The sequence below is a fragment of the Lepidochelys kempii genome, chromosome 18, assembly GCF_965140285.1.
Source record: "Lepidochelys kempii isolate rLepKem1 chromosome 18, rLepKem1.hap1, whole genome shotgun sequence".
NCBI lineage: Eukaryota > Metazoa > Chordata > Testudines > Cheloniidae > Lepidochelys > Lepidochelys kempii.
The window spans coordinates 13,556,378-13,580,135 of NC_136397.1; the positions used below are offsets into that span (position 1 = coordinate 13,556,378).

The window sequence follows — 23,758 nt, forward strand, 5'->3', positions numbered from 1 at the left end:
CGGATTTGCAAAAAAGCCAAATGGGGTAGGGGAAAGGGAGAAAATAGAAGTATGTGGCCAACCTTTGGGAACTAAAAAGAAGCCAGTGGTAAGAAGAGAGAGGGTTGCCGGCCATGTGCCTTTTTAGGTCCAGAGCATCAAAGGATCACATTCAAATGCATGCAGTTATTGTGAGCAAGCAGGCCACGAGTGTGCAAGCTAACAGCACATACAGTGCCCGAAGGGCAGGAGCAGCCATAGGCGTTGGACACACAAACAGAGGCACATGCAGGTTTCATGCACATGTTTTGAGAGTCCTGTTGGAAATGTGCCCCTGACATCTCCCTGTAAACCACTGGGTGAGGATTTCTTTCTTTGGGAAGGACTGAGTTCTCCTCGTTTTCTCTCTTCATTTGAGCCAATCCACTTGTAAATTCTGGGCTTGTCCACACTGGTATTCAGACCTGGTGTAACCGGATGCAACTCCCATTGACTTAGATGGGGCTGCAGTTGCTGACACCAGGGAAGAATTTGGCCCTGTGGCTTGAAAAAGCAGCTGTGTGGCCTACGAGCAGGGGAATGGGAGGCAGGATTGTAGCTCCAGGGTTGTGGCTTGTCAGGGCACTCACCTAGTTTATATGGCCTCCAGATAACTACCTAGAGACCTTTCAGCAGAGCTCCTTCCTCCCTCCCTCATTCACATCTTCCACTAAACTCTCCTAGGATCTGATCCTGCAGTCTCTGCCAATTTGCACCTTAACACGTTCTGCTGCCCAGAATCAAAAACCTTATCAGAATGGATTGAGTGGAGTATGCAGAGAGCTTGCTGAGGACTGGCTTGAGCGTCAGCATTCAGGGCCAGCTTTTCAAGCCCCCAGACTCAGAAGTAAGATGGGACTCAGCCCAGGAGACACAAAGAAAGGTGGAATCCCCTGTGGAGGGACAGTCTTGTTCTCTGCCTGGTTCCCTCCTCAGACACAGGAGATTGACAAGAGCTGGTCTGAATGCGAGTCAACTTCCAGCCTCACCTTGTGTGTCTTCCCATCTCTGACAGACAGGGAGCATGTGCCAAATCTGAAAAGCGGGTGTTTGTCCGGAGACGGGTGACAGAAACTGTCACCAACACACAAACATGCTCGCTCCTTCGTTCTCACACATCCACAATCCTTACACCCGGACTGATGCATGCTTCCCTGCACATACTTTTATACACACTCACTCAGATCTCCTACACGGTCGTACACACACCGGTCTTACAATCTGCCCCACAGTAGGACAGTAGGGATAGTCACCCAGAGCCTTTTCCTCACTGAGCTTTCAAAGTTTCTTTCATTTATCTATTTATTTGTTTGTTTGCTTTATTTATTAAGCCTGCTCCATCCATCAGAAGGTGAACGTCTCCTCTTCTTCCCCCATTCCCTCCCATAAAGGGGTTTCCTCCCCACTTATAATTTCCTGGAGAACCTCCCGCACTAAGAAGCATTTCAGGGACCTGCACCAGTGCCCAGTTTCTCGCTTCTTTACCCTGTATCCCCCAAATTGGCGTGATTTCCCCTCCTGGCCAGGACAATGGACGAAGCCCCATCTGGGACGCCCCATCCCCCGGTGTCCAGACTTTGCGCTCCATTTGGGCTGTTTTGCTTTTCCTTCCATATATAGTGTGCTGCTGCGGGCTATTTTTAGCCCCCCCCCCTTTTTTTTTTTTTGCTTGCTCCGGATCCTTTGTGATACGATAGCTGCTCCGAGACACACAGATCTCTGCTTTTTGGCAATGCCCACAAATGGAGAGCAGCGGCAGTGGGAGAGGCAGACCCAGGGACCGTGCTGCCAGGGGCACAGGGGGTTCAGCAACTATCAGGGAGGAGCACAGCCTCAGTGCAATATCCTCTCTGCAAGGGTTCATTCCCCCCAGCTGCACCCGCCCCACTGTCAGGAATGGGGGACCAGGTGGCTCAGTGAATTGGGATCAGGATAATGCATCTGTTGGCCTCTAGGTCTGTAGTTCAACAAAATAGTTCCCAGCTCGTGGCTCTTTGGTGGTTTGTGTGAAATAAAGTGGGTGGGTCTCCCAGCAGGCCAGGTGTCCATGCTGCAGCCGCCACAGCGGGCTCTCACATACCTCCATCTCAGTAACCACAGCACAGAAGCCAGGGGCTTGCTGGGCTTTGGGGACTGTCTCTTGTGGGTGCACCTGCAGGTCTGGGTCGAGGCACGCCGGCTGGGCAGAGTGCAGAAGAAACCTGCCCTGCTTTGCCTGAGATCTGCCTTGTCGGGGATAAAGAGAGGCCACTAGGATGGTTGGTCTCCCAGAACCTTTAATGTGATCATCCGGTACTGATTTGATCAAAGGGGAAGCAAAGTGGAGGCTGTGGCTTGTTGGACTGGGGGTGAACAGCCAGTTCAGGTGAAATGAGACGGGGCTGCTGTAATCCTCCCTGGGACCTGAGCTCCGCCCCAGACTCTGTCAGGTTTGGAAAAGCCCTGAGAGCCCCCCTCCCAGTCATTTTGTATTTTCAGTGGGGCTGGGACCAAAGGTGATTTCCAAGTGCAGTGGTGCAATTTTCAGCAGCTCACAGGGCAGCATCTCCCAGCCTCACAGGGAAATTCTGGGTTTCCCAGATCTTTTTTAAGGCTTTGGGTGTTAATCTGTGCAGGGTCTGAGCCAGCCTGGGAGCTGCAAAGTTAACCTAGAATGTGGAATCCAAAAGTTGGGTCTCCCAGCTGCTGCTTGCTTTGCTCTGCTCGTGCTTCAGGCTGGGAATTGGGCAGCCCAGGGCAAGGAGGTGCAGCTGGGGTGGAAGGAAAGGGGGCTGTTTCTCACATCTTTGATCTCTCTATCAGTTCTGCCCTGAGATGGGGCAAAGGTTTTGTGGATTTTACCTAAACCACAACTTAGTGTCCCACCTGTGGTGGCTTCTGTAGGATTTTTCTGTGTGTGCATGTACGCATGCACACGCGGGTGATGGGCACAGCAAGGTTCTGATGAATGCAGGTCATCCCGACTCTTCAAGAGCAGGGGTAGGGACCACCTGGCCCTGCCTTCCAGGGCATCCATTAAAGCCAGCAATCACTTGCGGGTTTAATTTCCTTTCAGATCCCTTCCATGCTGCCCTTTCCCCCTTGCAGTTTGACTTGGGGTGGATGGGGTTTCACCAGGCCTGGGAGTCTGGGGGATCATGAGGGAGACCAGGGATCACTTTACAGGTCCAAAGAGAGATGAAAAGCAGAAGAGGGGAGACAGATTTAGCAGGAACAGGAAAACCTTAGACCCAGGGGGGATTTTATGGGATTAATCACTTCCATTGGGGCTATAGGGTTACACTGGGGCGGGGGTGGAGAAGAGGGAAAGGGAGCAAAAGGGTGAAAAGCGTTAAAGCAGCAGGAAATGCTTTAATGCCTCGTCATGTGTAAGTGAAAGGTGATGCCCTTGGGATCCCAGAGTGGTGAGGGGCCATGGGAGGGTGGGAAAGGGGGAAGTTAAAAGACCCCACCCCTGAGAGAGGAGCCCTAGTTTCCTGAGGGTTTTTGTCCCTTTCTTCCCTTGTGATGTATCATTTTCTGAGCATAGGTATCAAACACGGGTGCCTAAGTAAGGGGGCCCGGTTCTGCATTCAGGCACTTGCCTAGACTGACTCTGGGAAATTCACATGGCTATTTGAGGGCTGGCATGCCACTTAGGGACAGCACATAGAGGTCTGACCATCCTGCTGGAGGGAAATTGCACCCCTGGTGTGTGACTGTTTGGTCATCTGCTCTTATTCCTGGTGTCTGGGTATAGTACATGTAGGAGCACGTGGTCTTTGGATCCAAGACACTGGTGCTTAGCCGTGGAAAGGAGCAGTGTGCGTGACCAACTCTGAGTGCTACTGTCCTGAATTCTATATCCTAGTTTAGCAGGCACCTCCTCAGACCTTTGCTGCAAGCATTAGCCTCATGCCCTGTGTCAGTGGGACTTTGGCAATTCCATGGCCATGTGCCGGGTACACAGGCCAGCACTGCAGCAGGGTTTATGCCCCATGTGCCTGGCTGCATTGGGCATCACTGATGTTGGCCCTGCAAAAGTTTTAAGTGCCCATTGCAGGGTCCTGTCTTCTCCGGGTGTCTCTTCCCCTGCACACCCTTGCTGAAGCAAACAGCTGGGGAGTCAAGACTGGACCTAGGAGTCTGCTTGTTGGTCAGGACAGTGTGTTCAGGAGCATTTGTGCATGTGTGTGTGGCACAGCTGTCTGTCAGATCCTTGGATCCCAGGGATCCATTTTAACCCCTGGGATCTGTCGAGCTCTCGCTCTTCCTCTCCTTCCTCTCTCAGATCTCTTCCTTTCCAGACGTCTTACAAGGCAGCACTAATTCTCTCTGCGCATCAAAACCATTGTGGCTTCTCCGTGTCAGGAACCCCCTTCCTGCTACTGCTGTACCTGCCCTCGCTGGCCCTCCCCCTCCCTATGAAAGATGGTGCTCGCCCACAAGAGTTAGAGTGAGTGATTGGGAAAGATGACGAGGGAGGTTTGAAGGACTCCTGCACACAGTAAATCTTCACTCTGCAGGAGAAAGCGAGAGGGAGAGGAGGAGGAGGAGGAGGAGGAACGCTGTGTCAGACTGAAGCCTAAATGAGTCCGAGCTGGCACGTCAGAGCAATCTTTATTTCCTCCTTTACACTGATATTGGGTGACCTCCAGATCCGTGTTCTTCCCCTCCTGGTGACCAGCAAAACTGCCTGAGGGAGTGAGTGGGGGAGGAAGGGAGCTCCAGGGAGAACAGCCCTCCCCACTCTCCTTAGCACACCCCCAGGGAGAACAGCCCTCACCTCCAGCCCCCACCCAGGCAGAACAGCCCTCCCCACCGCAGTCAGCCCACATCCCAGGGAGAAACAACCCTCCTCCACCCAGTTTGCGTATCCTTGGGACAGCACAGCCTGCTTCCCTAGGGCAGTGTGGGGGTTATGGGTGCTCATAGCAGGGATACAGCTCTCTTTCCTGAACTTTAATGCTTTTGGGGGTCAGTAGGGGCTCCCCTCCTGCCCATCAGGCCTCAGAGGGAAATGCATAAGAGGAGCTTCGCTGAAAAGAGACTTTAGAAAAACAATGGCAGGGGTTGGAATGGCCATGGATCAGTGGTTCACAACCTGCGGCCCAATCAGCACACAGCTGTGGCCCACATGACATCCTCAAGGCCATATGGGTAGTATATATAATGTGTGGCTGTCACCCACATAACACATAGAGAGCTGCATATGTGGCCCACAATGGTAAATAGATAGAGAATCGCTGCCATGGAGATTCACCCCCCCTCCCCACAGCCTGCTCCTCTCTCTCTTCCTTCCCAACCTTCCCTTACCCTTCTTGTCTTACGTTCACTCCCCCCCGCCCCTCTTCATTTTCTCTCTCACCCCCTCATCTCCACACCTCTGCCACTCTGCTCATGCCTCCTACCCCCTCCTTTTCCCCACTCCACCTTGCCCCTCTCCCCTTGCCCCAAACACACGCTGCCTTCCCCCCTCCCCTTACCCTCCTCCAAACATATGCTGCCCCCCCACCCACTGGGACGGAGTTGCACAACCCTGGCATATTGGCACTGGCCTCACTTTCAGTAAAATTACTTTTTCTTCATATTAGGCCAAGGCAAGAGTGCAGAGACATTTATGAAACTTTGTTTAATGTACTGAAAAGCCATCGGCTAGAACATTTAGGAAATTGATTTTCCTGGCATTGATGAACTCTTTTTATTTTACCCCAGTATTAATTACTTTTTTTTTTAAAAACAAATTAATTTAAGAGTCGTAAAACCTAACAAGTGAGCCAAACGTCAGTAGATCATATTCCCCTCTTCCCCCCCTTCCCACTGCCGACATTGATACGGGAAAAGAGGAGAATCCACCCCTTGCGTGACTCTTTGTCCCTCCGTCTCTCTGTAGGGGAAGCTTCGTCCCTGCGCGATTACGCTGCCACCACCATGAATGAATTCCTGGGCATGTTTGGCTACAACGACCAGAACATGCGGGATGAGCTGACCCGCAAGATCAGCTTTGACAAGCTGAACGCTGCTACCTCAGAGGCCTCCTCTGCCACTGCCTCCCTCCCTGGCGAGGACGCCATGAGCAAGCGAGCCCGCTTCTCCAAGTACGAGGAGTATATCCGCAAGCTCAAGGCCGGCGAGCAGCTCTCTTGGCCCATCCACCCAGCCAAGTCGGAGGAGCTGAGCTCCAAGCTGGGCAAGGAGCCTTCATCAGTGCTGACACAACCCATCCGAGCACTGCCGGGGCCAGATGCCACCCTGCTAACAGAGACCAAAGCCACCATACTGCCCTTGCCCTCTCCGAGCAGCTCCCAGATGCAGGGCCTGATGTCACGGGCCTCCAAGTACGACTTCTTCATCCAGAAGCTGAAGACGGGTGAGAGCATCAGGCCCCAGAACGGCAACACCTACAAGAAGGCCTCCAAGTATGACCTGGAGAACGTCAAGTACTTGCATCTCTTTAAGCCCGGCGAGGGCAGCCCAGACATGGGTGGGGCCATTGCCTTCAAGACAGGCAAGGTGGGCCGGCCTTCCAAGTACGATGTGAGGAACATCCAGAAGCTCACTCCAGTCAAGGCTCCAACACCCAGCCTGGCACCCAACCCTCTCGCCAGTACCCCCAGCAGCGCTCCAGTGGCTGGGCCTGAGCAGCCTGTCTCCTTGCCGTTCAACACCCCTGAGTACCTGAAGTCGACCTTCTCCAAGACGGACTCCATCACGACTGGGACGGTCTCTACAGTCAAGTAAGTTTCCTCCTATTTTTCTCTTCTTTGCACTTGTCAGGGAAACAAACTCGACTGCAGGGGGCAGTTTAAAAGGAGGTTTGCTCTCCTGTGACACTGTCCTCCCCTTGATTTCTTCAGTAGGAGCTTTTTGATTCAAATTCTGGCTAATGGCCTAAGCCAGGCATGAGCACCTTCTTGGTTCTCACAGTCCCATTCCCATCCTGAGCCTAAGCTATTGGGCCTGCATTGGACCTGGAAATACAGTAGAGAAAAGTGCTGGGGTGATCAGTTCACCAGTTCCCATAGAGCAGTGGTTTTCAGACTGGGGTATGTGAGCTCTCGTCAGGGGGTATGCAAGAAAAATCCTGTAATGGCGGATAATATCCCTTATAGACCTTTTCTTTCTGTTTTCATCAGTATATTATGATCTGATCTCAGATGGGGGTGTGCAGTAGACTACACTATTCGGAAAGGGCTATGCAACCTAAAAGTTTGAAAACCACTGCCATTGGGCAAAGCCGGCATCAGCAACTGAAGCCAGGAGCTGAGTTCTGGAACCCAGGACCTTAAAGCAAAGATGTAGGAAGCCATGAAAGCTTAGCAGAGCATGTTAGTGAGAGTTACTAGGCTGTGGAACAGTCTCCCAAGGGAAATGGTGGAAATCCTGTTGTTCGGGACTTTTAAATCTAGGAACTCAGCCTGCAATGTCTGGGATATGGATTAGTTGTCTGATTGGCCCTCCTCATTGTTAACACCTCTGATTCTAAGCAAGGAAAAGTTCAATTATGGGGGTGTGAGGAACAATCCCCAGCATTGATGGGGTTCTAGCCTTCCTGAGCCCATCAGCTCTGATAGCCATGCACAGATCCCACCGTCCCCTCAGGACGTGTCTGTGGAAACAAGATGCAGAGAGAAGAGCTGCTGTCAATACGCACAGGTCAGAATCCTGGCTGTTTTCTTTCTCTCTGTCTTCCAAATCTCCTAAACAACCAGCCCTGCCTGGATTAGGGCCCAATTCTTTTCCCATTGAAGTCAGCGATTTGATGATTAGATTAGATGTTCCTGTGCTGTATGACACATGAGGCAACCCAGTGTTTCCACCTCCATCTGTCTAATGCCACGTTTCTTGCTCTGTTGTAATCTGTTTCCAAGATAGCAACATATTTCTCAATGGTTTTATTATAGGTCATCTCTTCTCCTCTTCTCCATCTTCCACCAAGTGGTATCCTGTCAAAGGCTTGTCGAGGAACACCGTTTTTTGACACGTTTACATGTCCAAACCACTTCAGCCTTCTTTCTTGAATCATTGTTTGCTGGTCAGTCCTTTATAACACATCAGCACTGGTTACTTTATCCCACCAGCAAACCCCAAGTATTCTCTGCAAGCATCTCTGATGGGATGTGTTAAGATTCTTGTTTTGGGCTTCTAGCATTTGCCAAGTTTTGGAAGCATATAACAATATGGATATTACAGTGACATTGTATAATCTTATCTTGGTCCTTGTGTAAATCTCTCTATTTTTCCAAACATTTGCCATTCTCAGAAAAGCTCCACTTTCCTTCCCAGTTCTTGCTTTCACCTACTTATGGGGTTGGCCATCAGCAGTCATTGTGCTTCTGAGATATACGAACTCGTTAACCATGTTGTCTTCTTCACCGTCAATCACATATACACCAGTACTGCTGGCTCTTTCAACCATCTTCCAGCGATCCTGAGGTCAGTTGCGTAACTCCCATTGACTTCACTTACATGTATCTTTTCAATCTGACCCATTTCTTACATAGATGGACATGGTTCAGTAAAACTTCTTCTCAGCTTTGGCAGGGAGATTCACGTGCCATGTCTGACAAACCCACTGCCCCAGTTGGCACCAGTAGCCACCCCCTGCCTTGTTGGCACTCTGCACAGGGGCCAGGAATTGAATGAGCTATGAAGAAATCCAAAGGCTTTGTCTGTACTAGGATTATTTTTACTTTTGCTACCACTGGTGCAGCTCCACAGGCGGTAGCACTGGGGGAGACACCAGTGTAGACAAGGTGCCCAAGCACCTTAAAACCATGTTGTGTAGACCTGCTCTGAGTAGGGTTAGGTGCCATAGCACTTAAAACACCAGAGGCTGCTTGGAGGCTTGTCTGTGCTAGGTTCCAGGCGGTGCCACTGGAATGATAGAAACAATGGTGGGGAATCCTGGTATAGACACAGCCCTAGAGGTGACCCCTCGAGGTAAGGACTGAGGTACATTGGCTGGGCATTGAGGGCGAAACTAGTACAGCTCCCACTAATCTTCTGTGCATAAACAAGCCTTGGGCTCTCCCATCAATCTGGCAATTTTCCCCAGCATTCAGTCAATGAAAAATGGCTCAACATCCACATTTGCTCCTCCTTCTCCAAGACCTCACATATAAGAACATAAGAATGGCCATACTGGGTCAGAACAAAGGTTCACTTAGTCCAGTAACCTGTCTTTCAACAATGGCCAGTGCCAGATGCTTCAGAGGGAATGAACAGAACAGGACAATTCACAAGTGATCCATCCCGTCATCTAGTCCAAGCTCCTGGCAGTCTGAAGTTTAGGGACTCCCAGAGCATGGGGGTGCATCCCTGACCATCTTGGCTAATAGCTATTGATGGACCCTATCCTCCATGAAATTCTCTAATTCTTTTTTGAACCCAGTTATACTTTTGGCTTTCACAATATCCCCTGGCAAGGAGTTCCACAGGTAGACTGAGTGTTGTGTGAAGTACTTTCTTATGTTTGTTTTAAACCTGTTTCCTATTAATTTCATTGGGTGACGCCTAGTTCTTGTGTTAGGTGAAGGGGGAAATAACATTTCCTTTTTCACTTTCTCCACACCATTCATGATTGTATAAACCTTTATCATATCCCCCCTTAGTCTCTTTTCTAAGATGAACAGTCCCAGTCTTTTTACTCTCTCCTCATATGGACGCTGCTCTATGCCCCTCCTCATTTTTATTGCCCTTTTCTGTACTTTTTCCGATTCTTTTTTTTTTTTTTTTTGAGGTAGGCCAACAGTATTCAAGCTGTGGGCATACCATAGATTTATATCATGGTATTATAATATTTTTTCTCTTAATATCTATCCTTTTCCTAATGGTTCCTAACATTGTTAGCTTTTTTGTCTGCCGCTGCACATTGAGTGGATGTTTTCAGAGAACTATCTATGATGAGGCCACAATCTCTTTCTTGAGTGGTAACAGCTAATTTAGACCCCATTATTTTGTATGTAGAGTTGGGGTTATGTTTTCCAATGTATATTACACAACACTGAATTTCATCTGCCATTTTGTTGCCCAGTCACCCGATTTTGTGAGATCCCTTTGTAATGCTTCACAGTCAGCTTTGGACCTAGCTATCTTAAGTAATTTTGTATCATCTGCAAACTTTGCCACTGCACTGTTCACCCCTTTTTCCAGATCATTTATGAGTATGTTGAACAGCACTGGTTCCATGTGCAGATCCTTGGGGGACCCCATTATTTACCTCTCTCCACTATGAAAATTAACCATTTATTCCTACTCTTTGTTTGGTATCTTTTGACCAATTACTGATCCATGAAAGGACCTTCCCTCTTATCCCATGACTGCTTACTTTGCTTAAGAGCCTTTGGTGTGGGACATTGTCAAAAGCTCTCTGAAAGTCCAAGTACATTATATCCACCGGACCACCACCCTTGTCTAATAGATTGGTGAGACATGATTCCCCTTTACAAAAGCCATGTTGACTCTTCCCCAAAATATAGTGTTCATCTACGTGTCTGATAATCCTGTTCTTTACCACACACGAAGATCATGTGGAGAAGAGGAGCACATGATTGTGACCACGTGTAGAGTTTAGACAGGCTGTTTCTGCAATGAAAACTCTACAGCCCTGGTACATGGGGTCAGACTAGATGATCTAATGGTCCCTTCTGACCTTGAATCTCAAAATCTCTGGGTGCAAATAAGGAGGAAGGGGCGTTGTTTGCTCCATTTCCTTGTTCCTTGGTCTGGATTCTCTTGCCTCTCACTTGGCGCCTTGTTTAGGCCTGAAATATTTTTTGCGTGAGATAGCTATTGTCACCCTTTATCACGGTTGCCTGGTTTTGCTCACACATATTCACCACAGAGACCTCTGTGGCAGCTGAGGGGAGAGGTCCCTGCTTTCTGGCCCTCCTGCCTTTCCACTGGTTTAAGCACCAATAGCTTTGGGTTGTGGAACTCAGTTGGGACTTTTCTGATTGACTTTCTGATGTCAGCCCCTGTGTCTGTACAGCCTGTTCAGTGCATCGGTCTGTTTTTTGTCAGCCAGGAGTCCCCTTGGGTCATTGGTAGCAGGGCCAGCACCTACGTGCCACGTGTTGTGGGATGATAGATCCTATTGAGTCCACCCAGTTGCCTCATCCCTGTAGAGAGGAAAGCTGATCTTGTGGTCAGTGTATAGGCCTGGAGCCAGGAGACTTGAGTTGTTTCCCTGAGTATGACAAAGTTGCGCTATGCAATCTCAAGCAAGTCACCCTCCCCTATGCCTCAGTTTCCCTGTGTGTAAGGCAGGGGTAATGATATCTATCTCCTGTGTGGCACAGATTAATACATTACTGTCTGCAAACAGCTTTCGGTTCCTATGGTTTAAGTGTATGGAAAAGGGCAAAGGTTTGTTATCAGTTGCAGCTAAATTCACCCGGCCCCCAATCTGGGGAGCCCTTTAACCACCCCAAAATGGTCTGTTTTGTGGCACATTGTTTCATTAGATGATAGCATTATCCACTTTGCTGGCTGTGCTGTGGAGCCCACGGCTGCCCCCGTGGTGCAAGTCTCCCAGCTGTGCCAAGAGCCTGTTGTAAATGCCTCGTTACTGAGCTCTCACTCGCTCTCTCTCTCTCCTGGGTTCATTGGTGTCTCTTGCTCCAGACAGCAGGTAGGGGTGGCTGTTGTTATGAACACTGGATTATAAATATGTATATATGCACAGCACCTTATCATGATCAATCCCCAGGTCTGCGGCTCCTTGACAGAGGAAGCCAATCAAGAGTCTCAAGGACACCCGGACACCCCTTTGATATCTCTGCTCCCACACCCATGTGTGTTGGGCATTCTGGAGCTGCACCCAGGGGCTGCTCACCAACCCTGCTTTGCTTTTGCTTCTCCTTAGAATCCCGGTTTTATTTCCTTCCTCTCACCCTCTCACTCTTTCATTTCTGTGGCGGATGGGGTTCACAATGGCTCAATGATCCTTTCTCTAACCACAGGACTTCCTGGGGCTGGGGGAGGTGGGAAATGCTGACAGGGGTGCAGCTGGCAGTGGGGTTTGCACTGAGGCTTCTTCCCAGCTGCTCTCTCTCTCACACACACGTGCCTGTGGGTGCATTTAATCCTTTGTAGCTTGGGGTGGTGTTTCCATGGGGTTGTGATTCCTCCTCCTTCAGGGCTCTAATTGGTGCCCACTAGGTACGTTCCCTGGGGAACCCACTTCCACCAGAGTAGAGGTAGTTCTCTGTCCTCTGGTCTCGACACATATGGCAGCTGAACTGGACACACACCAGTAGTAATATCAGGCTTCTCCCTCACCCATCAGCTGACCACACCTGTGGGTAACCGAGGCTTGGTGGGTGCCAGCATTCTGCCTTTCCCTGAGGCAGCCCTGTCACGTAGATGGGATGTTGACACACTCCAAATTTTGGCATGCTCTGGCTCAGTGTCCCTCGGATGCTAATACAGCCTCTATCCCCTACAACCGCAGCAGGGGACTGAGCTGCACTTCCCAGCTTGGGGACTCCCCCAAACTGTGCTGTCCCTGTGTTGGTTTGAAGGATGGCTGTGAAGCATCCAGAGCGGTCTCCCAAGGAGCTGAGAGGGGTGCAGGAGACAGAATATTAACTGAGCTAGTGAGGATGGTGCTAATTACGTGACCTGGGACCTGGCCTTCCATTCAGAATCCCCTCCAGGACCAAACGCCCTCGTGGGAATCACCCCCTCGCTGTCACATATACACACACAAGCCAAGGGGGTGAACTCTATAACCCCTAATGCTGTTAACATGGGCGAAACTCATGTACTGACTTCAAATGACTGCGGTGCAAGTTATAGGTGTCCTGGTTTAACCAAGATGCAGAGCTGCCATGCATCCATCAGGGGCCCAAGGAGGCAGGAGGAAGTCCAATTGCAGTCCACTCTCTCATCAGCCAATTCTCTAAGACCAGCCGTCATGTTTTTAGCAGGTTGGGGCCCAGGCCTGTGGGTCTGTTCTGTGACTTTTTCTCTCTGTTGCTGGAGAACATCCACCAAGATGTACTTTCTGGCCACGTTTTAAGGAAGATGCCTGTTGGAGCGAATGTGATGCCTGGGTGCAGTTTGGGTTTGATTTTTAATTACAAAGCTACATCTGCGGCCCAACTGGTGTGATTGAGTTTGGGTGCCCCATGACAAAGAGGGCTGTCAGGGCTACTGGCAGGATGTGTGGAGAATGCAGTGAAAGCCATGTTGTGGAGTCCAGGTTATAAATGCACCCTCTCAAATGGTCACAGCATGGATCCGTTCTGTAGTGCAGACCGGTGCTCGCGGTGCCCTGATCAGTGCTAGAGTCACGTGCTCTCCAGCGGTTCCGCAGTTGGAGTACGTCTTTGAGGTCTCCCTGCTTTACAAACTGGAGCCTTGTTGTAACAGAGTGGGGCGGTCCGTGTTTTGACTCAACCACTGGTTTTGTGTAGACAGAGCCAGTGGTGCCTATGTGATGTTTATAAGAGCATAATTTAAGGGTAGGTCTTCTCAGCCCCTTCAGGAAATGAAATCGAGCCCTGGGGAGAGGAGACCTGCAGGTAGGGAGGTAGGTGGGTTACATTAGCAGGAGTCCAGTGCCCCGAGAAAGAGAGGGCACACGGGCATGGGGGGAGGTTACACAGGCATATATCTCTGCTGCTTACTGTTCCCAGAGTCCTCTTCCCTGGCACACTCAGTGCTGCCTGAGAGACAAGGAGCTTGGACTGTGCCCTGACACTGCCTGCTAACCAGCTCTGCCCTGTGTGTTTCTCATTAGGAACGGATTACCCACTGACAAACCAGCTGTCACCGAAGATGTAAATATTTACCAGAAATATATTGCCAGGTAGGCAAATCCCTTGGCTTTCTTGGGGAGGAGGCTGGGTGGGAGGGGGCATGGGATGGAGGGGGTGGGGTCTCGTCTGTCTGTCCGGGTGAAATGTATAAACCAGTCATGGACACTGAGTCTTCCATTTCCCTCCGACATCCACACTGACTCTGTTCCCCCCTCTGGACAGTAGTAGCTGGGGGAGGCATGCAGGGAGCTGAGAACAAACCAAGGCTCCACCCCATGAGAGCTCTCTTCTCCCCACACTCCTTAGCTAACCCCATAGAGAGTGGAGAAGTGTTTCGGCACAGAGGTTGGGCCTTAACCCAGTGCCTTGTGTGGCAGCTTCTTCACAAGAGAAACCCAGCACTGGATGAGGGTGCAGGATGGAGCAGTGTGCCAGAGCTGTGCACAGGCTCTGGTCTGGAACAGGAAGGGGGGCTGCAGGACAGGAGTGAGGGGCATTGGCAGAGCTTTGCAGGGAAACCCAGGGCTGGAATAGCAGAGGGAGCTGGTGCAGATCAGAAGTGAATGACATTGGCAGAGCTGGAGGGAATGTTTGCACAGCACCTGCCTATGCTATCCTTGGCCCTAAACAGTGCCATCAGCCCCTGACCCAAGCCTGATGACTCGTCCCCCTCTGCTGCCAAGGAGCTAGATCTGAAAGCACAGGGCCTTGAGTGGCATAAGAATTGACATCCTTCAGGGAAAGCAGGCAAACCAACCTCACCTCAAGAAATTAAAGCAAAAAGTTTGCTCCTGTCAGTGCCAGGGTATCGAGCCTGCAGGGAGGCTCCCTGGGGTGAGCCATGGGTGTGGTTAAGCAGGAATGGGGAGCTCTCCCTTCAGCTGAGGAAGAGGGAGAGCTGTGGGGGAGGACTGCTCCCCCAGCCCTGGGAGAAGAAGGTGAGGTGTGCTCCCCCGATCTCCATTACCTTAACCCCTGGTGTAGGAGGTGAGAGGGGCAGTAGGGAAGGCGAGATGGGAAGACAGAAAAAGACAAGTCCATTACCAAGTCACAGTCCCCCAGCAGCAATGCCTCTGGCTGCTCACTTGCTCTAGGGAGAACTGGGTACCTGGTCAGAGTTTTAGGCCCAGGTTTGCCTAGATAGAGGCAGAGGGGGGCTGATGAGAGCTGAAATTGGCTCCTTCCCTGGGTACCAAACCTCCATCCTCTGTCGCTGCCAGCAGCTGTGGAGCATTGAGGGGACAGTAAGAAGCTGGAGACAGAGCTCCTCTTGGCTATGCTCCGTGGAGAACAGTGTGGTTGCACTGGTTTAGCAGAGAGAATTCATCCCTGGCTTCTCTCACAAGCAAAGGACCCCTTTAAACACCTCCCCTCCTCATCCCCTTTTTCCCCAGGCTCAGACAGTTCACCAGGGAGGCCTAGAAGACAGCTTTGGGACACCACTTCCTGCACAAAAAGCTTCGCAAGCTGCCCGTTGGCAGCCCGGCCACTTCCCTTTAATTTACACGTGGTTTTAAAAACTGTTTAAAACTTTAAAATAAGTGAGGGGGGAGGACAGTGTGTCTTTGCTGCACAATTAGCTTAATGAGTTTGCCAAAGCCATTGCCAAAAGCTGCCCAGGGATAATCCATTGTCTCACACAACAAAAGAAAACCACATACTTAGCTAGTTTGGGCTGGGTTGGTCTTTTTCCATCCTGTATATTTATAATATTTTTTCTGTGGTCTTTTCTTTCCTTTTTCTTTTCTTTTCTTTTATTTATTAGTGCCTGAGCAGATGGTACTTCTGGCAGCTCTTACTTAAATATTTATTTCTGTGGGTATCCCCCTGCCTTTTAATTGAGGTGGGGTTTTTTCCTCCTCCTGTCACATCATCGTTACAGGGTAATGAGTCTGTAAACACTCACTAAGCACACTGATGACTTTATTTATTATTTTTATTATTATTTATTTATCTTGGTGTTTCTTGCTAGCTCCTGCCAGATCTGGGACTGGCTCCCGCTGGCAAAACAAGGGAGTGAAACAAAAATGGGGGGGGGGGGGGAGAACATGTGTGTGCATATGTATCTGTGTGCGCAAAGTGCATCTGTTTGCAGATAGGTGTGCGTGGAATTGTGACTGTGAGTGCATACCTGTGCATATGTGTGTTTGCATGTCAGTGTGCATGGAATTGTATGCGTGTGCATGTGGATATGAGTGTGTTTTAAATGTATGTGTGCTCTTGTAAATTAGCAGGGGTTGAGTGCGTATAACTTAGCAAGTGTGTACGTGTGTGTGTGTGCATGAGTGTGCGTGTAAGTTAGTGTGTGGTGTGTAAGCTTTCCTGTTTTGAAAAACTAAACAGATGCTGTGCGTTAAAAATTAATTGCTTTGAACTGTTGCAAGTGTCAGAAAAAGCAGAGGATGAATATAACCCTTTAGGAGCCTAACCTTTTAATATTGAAACATAGCGACAGTTCTGTCCACTGTCTGTCCACTTAGCCCTCATTCCACAAAATAGAGACCCCAAAACACACTGTACCTCAGAGTGCCATGCCTCGACCTTCCCAAAAAGAGCCCAGTTATCCAATGAGTTTCCCACCCCACACTCTCCCCGTCCCTTCCCCCTATTTCAGACACCTCCATACACACACAAACACACTTCTGTAGCGTAATTAACTCCAGGGTGGAAGGAGGCCTGGAGTCTGAAGTGCCATCCCCAGTATTACTACAGCACTTGTCTGGCTCCTTCTCGTAAAGCTGAGCCCACGAGTTCCTCCTGTCGCTGCCTCTAGTTACTCGTGCCAGATGTGGGATTCCTTTAGGGCCTTGCCCTTTCCTTAGCCTTACTCAGCATCCCTGGTTGTTGCTCAAATAACCTCGTGGGCAGCTCTGTTCACTTGTGAAGTGCGTGAATCTCAGTGAGGTCCCGTCTTCATCTCCTCTCTGCCCCACAGTGCAGATTGGCTTCTCCCGGCCTGCATCTCGCTCATTATCCTTTGGTCTCCCTTTCCCGTCTCACCAACAGGGCTGGGAGGAAATCTTCCCCGTGAGCAGGGTATCCTATAACTGTGGTGTTTCCTACACCTTCCTCTGAAGCTACGGGCACTAGCCACTGTCAGAGACAGGACTGTGGACTGGATGGACCTATGGGCCTGATCTGTTGCAGCAGTTCATGTGTAATGACAAGGTGGACAGGTCTGCAGTCACCTTTCCAGTCCTAGTCTGGCAAGTCCCATTTAGATAGGGTTGGCCTCGTTTCTTCTCCTTCCTGTTCCATGCCTTTGTTTATGCAGCCCAGCATCATTGTTTGCCTTTTGGTTTGTTTCTCCACTGCTGCTAAGGTTTGTTCCAATTTCTCAATCACCTGTTCTGGCGTGATCCTGATTTTCTGCAGTATTTCTTCTCCATCCCCTGGGAAAGGCATGTCTGTTTCTAGCATCTGTCCCCATCTCCCTTTGTGAATGCTGAGGCAAGGAAGTCATTTAATTTTTTAGCAGTGTCTATCTCCTCTGTCAATTAAGTCCCCTTTCCATCTTCTGAAGGCCCTGCTGTCTCCACAATTGACCTCCTCTTCCTTATGTACTTCAGAAATGCCTTATTTATTACTCCTCTTTGCCCCGGCTCCCTTTCATCCTCCAACTCAGCTTTGCTGCATGGTCTGGCAATCTGAAACTTTTGGTTCTTTTATCCCTCCTCCTATCCTGTCCCCTTATCATTCCCTCCTGCACCCCCTCCTCCATCCTACCTATCCCTTTGTTTTATCCTTCATTCCTATCTGCCCTTTCTTGCTTCTCTCTCATGCCTTTTCTCATGTGCAGTCCTAGTCTTTTTAGTGCTGGGTGACATGTGGAACCCTTGAGCAGATGGTAATTTATCTTTGAATGTTTCCTCTCTGAGTCCCCTTCCCTCTGCTGCTTTATCCATTTCAAGCTCTCCAGCTCTTCCACGTTCCTCCACAATATGCTCAGTAAAATTCATTGTCTTGATTATCCCGTTTCCAGCTCTTCCCTTATTGCCGATTGCAGATCTTTCTTTCTTATGTGCTCAATTGTAGTCTGTGGAGCAGCTGCTGGTGGTCTGCAGAGAGCTGGCTGTGTCACTTGGTGCTGGCTGTTCCTACTTATTTCCCACTACTAACTTGCACTAAAAGACAGTCCAAAATACATGTGTACCCTCCTAATGCTACTTTTCTGTGGAAGCAATTGCTGTAGCTGCCACAGGGATGCTATGCGATTGCTAATGATAGGTAGTGATCCGTTCTGTTGTGACTGAGAGGAGACATGTCCACAGGACAATCTTTCAGCTGTCTGTGTAATTTACCTGTAGAATTACAAGTATCTTCTGTACAGGTTTGTCTACAAGTATCTTATCTGATTTATCTCAGGTATTTTTTTCTACCTGTCTACCTGTTGTATCTATATCTACCCATCAGTCTGTCCAGCTGTCTAAGGTATAGAATCATAGAATATCAGGGTTGGAAGGGACCTCAGAAGGTCATCTAGTCCAACTCCCTCCTGCTCAAAGCAGGACCAATCTCCAATTTTTGCCCCAGATCCCAAATGGACCCCTCAAGGATTGAACTCACAACCCTGGGTTTAGCAGGCCAGTGCTCAAACCACTGAGCTATCCCTCCCCCCATCTATGGTAGACATTCTCTGTACTGGTATCTATCTAATCCACTGACTCTTAACTTTTTCCATCATGTGACACTCCTCCTCCCCGTTCAATCTAGCCATACATAAAGAGAGGGTGCTTGTGACCCCCTGGATCTGATTGAGACCCACTATGGGGGTCCTGACCTCCAGATTGAGAGCCTGTGATTGATCAATATATCTATCTATCCATCAATCATATGACATTTCTTAAGCTCTCATCACTGTAATATCTAGGTTCCAGATACATAATTAGGAATATTAGGAATCATATTAATTTTTCCTCAAAGAAATATGTTCTCTTACCCTACCTAGATGCAGGCATTTTATTTAATGGGACATCCATGTTTTAGTCTCTCTCCTCCTTTCTTGTTTCCCTTCTCTGTCCATGATGGCCAGCTGTTCTTCAGCCATCATTATTGAGAGAGGCTTACTCAAAACTAGCCTTCATGGCATAACTACCCTCCATCTTATCACTTCATCACCACACGCTGAGACACTCCTGGCTTCCACACCAGCCCCAAGCAAAGGGTAATCTCCTACTTGCTAGTCATTCACAGTCTGATTTTGGGCTGTTGCCTCATCCCGTTGCCCAGCCACATCCAACGCTTCATAGTTCATTTGTGGGAACAACTGGAGCCAGAACAAATGTCGCCCACCTGGAGTCCATTCAGCATCTCTGGTCTCACTCTCCCTGACACCTCCCTTTTCCCTCCTCTAAAAACCCTTGGATTTACCCCCCAATTGATTTTCTGTCTCTGCCATGTCTCAGCTAAGCCCTGGTGCCAGAGACTCCCAGGAGAGGAGAGCACTCCCTGTCCTTTGCTTGCTTCCCAGTCTTGTTGCACTTGCAGCCTGGGGCATCTTAGCAATGTTCCCCATCCTGAGCGACTGTATTGCCCTGTGAAGTGAGGTGGGGAGAAGAAACCTCCCTAGAGGTTTCCTCCTCTCTCTTCTCTTTCCTTTAGACTTCTGCATTCCTTGTTTCATTCTGTAGATTACCTTCTCCCTGCTGACCTTGCCACATACTCAGGCTGCATCTTCCTTCTATTATTCTGGCTTCTGGAGGGGCTTCTTCCCCTCCTCAGACACCTGCCCCTTTCCTTCTGCAAGCTAGGTTTACCCACTGACAGCTCTGGCATGTGTACCCAATCCTCTGTGTCTGAAAGCCACAGCCGCCTGTGCTGTGCACCACCCCTGGTGCCCTTGGGATTCCAACAGGACACCAGTTTAAAGTGGCAGCACAGCAGTTGTGAGAGCAGAGAGGTCCACAACTCTATGCATCCCTCAGCCATTTACTCCCTTCCCTTTTGGTGTAGCCAATCCATCCTACAGCAAGTGCCCACTGGACCCAGCACCCCGTTAATACTCTGACTCCTCATCTGTTGTGACACCCAAACGGCATCTTAAGCTCATGACTATGCACCCAATTTTTTTCATATCGAGTCACTGCACCCACACCAGCAGCTCTCCCCTGTCTCCATTTTCTTCTTCCCTCCCCATGGGTGGGTTTTTCACCCTTGCTTTCCCCAGGCTCTTTGAGAGTTCCCATCTTTACCATCCCCCATGTACAAGCTCATCCTCAGCTTTTCCCTCTGACAGTGTCACTATGCAGTTCTCTCTCCCCTCCTGGGAGCCAGCTGATGCACTTGCCACCCAAAATGGACTCTGGCATCAGATTTCTCTTCCCTCACATATCACATCATGTGGCAAGTTTCCTGCCTGGGGCCATTGCCCAGGGCACCCTGGGAGAGTCCACTGAACTGCAATAAAGATAAGTGCAAAGTGTCCTGTGCTTAGGAAGGAAAAATCAAATGCACATCTACAGAATGGGGAATGACTGGCGAGGTGGTAGTACTGCTGGAAAAGATCTGGGGGTTCTAGCAGATCACAAATTGATGAGTCAACAGTGTGATGCAGTTGCGAAAAAGGCTAATATTCTGAGGTGCATTAACAGGAGTATCGTGTGTAAGACACGGGAGGTAATTGTTCCACTGTACTTGGCATCACTGAGTCCAGTTCTGGGTGCCACACTTTGGGAAAGATGTGGATAAATTGGAGAGAGTCTGGGAGAGAGCCACAAAAACGATAAAAGGATAAAAGAAAACCTGATGTATGCAGAAAGGTTAAAGAAAACAAGGCATATCTAGTCTTGAGAAAAGAAGGCTGAAGGGGACCTGATAATAATCTTCAATAGGACTGTTATAAAGAGGTGATCAATTGTTCTCTGTGTCCAGTGAAGAGTAGGACAAGAAGTAATGGGGTTAATCTGCAGCCAGGGAGATTTAGGTTAGATGTTAGGAAAAACTTTCTAACTCTAAGGGTAGGTAAGCTCTGGAATAGGCTTCCAAGGGAGGTTCCAAGGAATCCCCATCACTGGAGGTTTTTAAGAACAGGTTGGACAAACACCTGTCAGGGATGGTCTAGATTTGCTTGGTCCTGTCTCAGTGCAGGCGGCTGGACTCGATGACTTCTCAAGGTACCTTCCAGTCCAACATTTCTAGGATTCTATGACTCCAGTAGGCCAGACTGGGATTGTGCCTTTAAAGCTTTGGCTAGGACCATCTCTCCTCTTATGCCCAAACAGAAACTCCAGAGTGACCAATTACCAAGGAGAGGAACAGCCTTGTTTGAGTCACAGAAGGTGGGAATGGAGGGTGTGTGGCTCAGGGCTGGTAGTCAGCTGAGCAGCCTCTCTCTGCAAAGTCACAGGTTCAAATCCTGCCCAGGTATTGACTGGGAGCTGTTGCTCTGCGACGACTGTTCTGTGACTCCTGTGATAGGAATTGGTGGGCCTTATTCCATGGCAAGTGTCACAAAACCTACACCTACCACCCCCCGCTTTGTGTTGGCAGTCTCAGCAGAGGCCAAGGACTGACTGGGCCATGGATACTTCTATCTTACCCCTGGGGAGGGCCTCCTCCAGGACAACAGACTGGAGCACAGTGCTTGGGGGAAGCTTGCAGTGCTGCTGCCCTGTTCTGTAGAGAGAGGACTTCAGTCCCCCAGACAGTTGGGCAGGGTCATTAAACACACTCAGAGCACCGGTTTCGTTTCTCCTTGGGCTCTCTGTGGGCACAGAGGAGGCAGGATTTGCCCCCTAGAGATGAGCCTGCAGAAGGAAAATCGCATGTTTCTCTCTTCCCCCTTCCAAAAGTGTAAGTAACCCCCATTTATTATCTTGTTTTGTGCCGCCATGAGACACTCTAATTTCAAGTATGCCGCTCTTCAACTCTCAGTGAGGCAGAAGAAAAAATCACCTTTTTTTTATGGTGTAGCGGAAAAGCAGCTGCTGGCACCCTGCTTAATTGAAATGCAAATATGGCACATTACAGCTTATTCCCCATCTCTCTCCTGCTGCAACAAGTGGCCTTTGCAATCCTTTAGTCTTTCTGCTCCAAAGGAGCCGAGAACCGCACACCCATCTGCAACCTTTCTGCAGCCCTCAGGCCTTCTCCTCTGTTTTCTTTTGCACCTTATTCTGGTGTGCTGGCTTTTGCCTGAGAATACTGTGGTAGTGCTTTCTTCATGGCTCCAACTGCGGCTCCCTCGATCTGATGTCCTAGATTCTGGTCCTCGACTCAGGACGGGCAGGAATGGGACAGTGGGGGAAGGATGTTTAGCTATGGGTGGAGGGGAAATATTGATCAGGTTCCAATGGACTTTGTGTCTGAGATCTGTGATTTCTTGGAAAATGATGTGTCAAGACTTTGCATCCCTGCATTTTGGGAGTAGCAGCAAGACGCTCACCAGACTCAGGAGTGATCCAATGGGGCGGGATGAGAATAAGGTCAATTTCAAAGAGCTGAGCAATGATATTGGCTTGGGATGTAATGATATAAAACCTGGTTAGAAATGGGGCTTCTGACTGGAAGGGGACCCTCTTTCCTTCAGCTCAGTAGCACTGAAGAATTGCATTTCCCCTGGGGGCCGAAAGAATAGGAATCTTTGTCTCCTCGGTACACTCTGGTGACGGATAAGTGTAGACCACGCTGCAGGAGGACAGGGGGAAGGCCATACTTGTTTCACTTGCACCTTGATTTGCAGTTACCATCCTCAAAGAGCATCAGTTTCATTCTTTTTCTTGCCTGTGTTGCCAGGTTCTCTGGGAGTCAGCACTGCGGACACATACACTGTGCATACCAGTACCGGGAACATTACCACTGCCTCGATCCGGAGTGCAACTATCAGGTAAACGGGGTGAACATGAACTGCCAGATCCCATTGCCTGTCCTTACTGTCAAGGGATACAGCCTACAGAACTCCATCATGAAACAGATCATCTGCTTTCTCCATGTCCTGGGAAGAGGGGGAGATACAATTTGGAACTATTGGAGTCAAATTCTGTTCCCAGTTACAATAGCCTAACCCTGCTGAACTCAGTGGTGTTATTCCAGGTACGCACCATTATAACTGAGAGCAGAATCTAGCTTAATTTAAATCAGTGGGTTTACTCCAGATTTACACCAGTGTAACCAAGAGCAGGATCTGGCTCAGCTAAAGTCAGAGGAGTTCAGATTTACACCAGCGTTGCCAAGAAGATAAATTTAGCTATGTTATAAATTTTGCCTGAAAATAGGGAATGCTGTCTGTCAGTCTGTCTCTGTCTCTGAGGTTGTCCATGCAACATGAGAGCAGTAGCAGCAACAAAACACCCAATAAGACCAGCAGCAGCCTTGGATCTATGGTTGGGGAGAGGGTGGGGGAAGGGGCATGTGCAGTAATTGCTGGGAGAATTGCCAGGATAGCAACATCAAGCCAGCTCTGAGTCACGTGCTGTGTTTGTTTACCCTCTTTCCAGGTCTGTGAGCATGGCTCTGCCCTCTCTGTGGTCAGACTGTGTGTAGGGATGGAGGGAAATCCCAGAGTTTGCCTCTACTCTGCATCCAGCCCAAGGAGGCACTTTGGTCTTGGGGGAATGAGTCTGACCACAGCAAGGGAAACCAGTTTGACTCCACTCTGTTCGACTTCAGGTTTCAGTTGATCAGACTGGGGTTTTTCCTTGGGATGTTGCTAGTGACCCAGAGAGGGATGATCAGATGGATGCATCCGATGAAGTGAGCTGTAGCTCACAAAAGCTTATGCTCAAATAAATTTGTTAGTCTCTAAGGTGCCACAAGTCCTCCTTTTCTTTTTGCGAATACAGACTAACACGGCTGCTACTCTGAAACCAATCAGATGGAGAGCTCTCAATCACAGCACAGAGGTCTCTGTGCACAGAGAGCAGGGGGGACACAAAGGATGGAAAGACAGAAAAACCTATTATTATGATTGGCCTCATGATTATTTCCCAAGGAGTCCAGGAGCTGCTTGGCTGGTCTCACGGGGGAATAAGGATTTAGGCTGCTTTTTAAAATGC

General features: G+C 49.4%; 1 protein-coding gene across 3 annotated transcripts in view; it reads left to right on the forward strand.

Moving 5' to 3' along the window:
• The window catches only part of CASZ1 (castor zinc finger 1), a 131,117-nt gene that overhangs the window by 61,015 nt on the left and 46,344 nt on the right, over positions 1 to 23,758 (forward strand). For 2 of the 3 annotated variants that reach the window (XM_073316925.2, XM_073316930.1), the window contains exons 3-5: positions 5,891 to 6,734; positions 13,748 to 13,816; positions 22,500 to 22,590. In XM_073316925.2, the coding sequence (XP_073173026.2) occupies positions 5,891 to 6,734; positions 13,748 to 13,816; positions 22,500 to 22,590 (1,004 nt within the window). The remainder of the gene's footprint in view (positions 1 to 5,890; positions 6,735 to 13,747; positions 13,817 to 22,499; positions 22,591 to 23,758) is intronic. The other variant, XM_073316928.2, reaches the window with a different exon arrangement.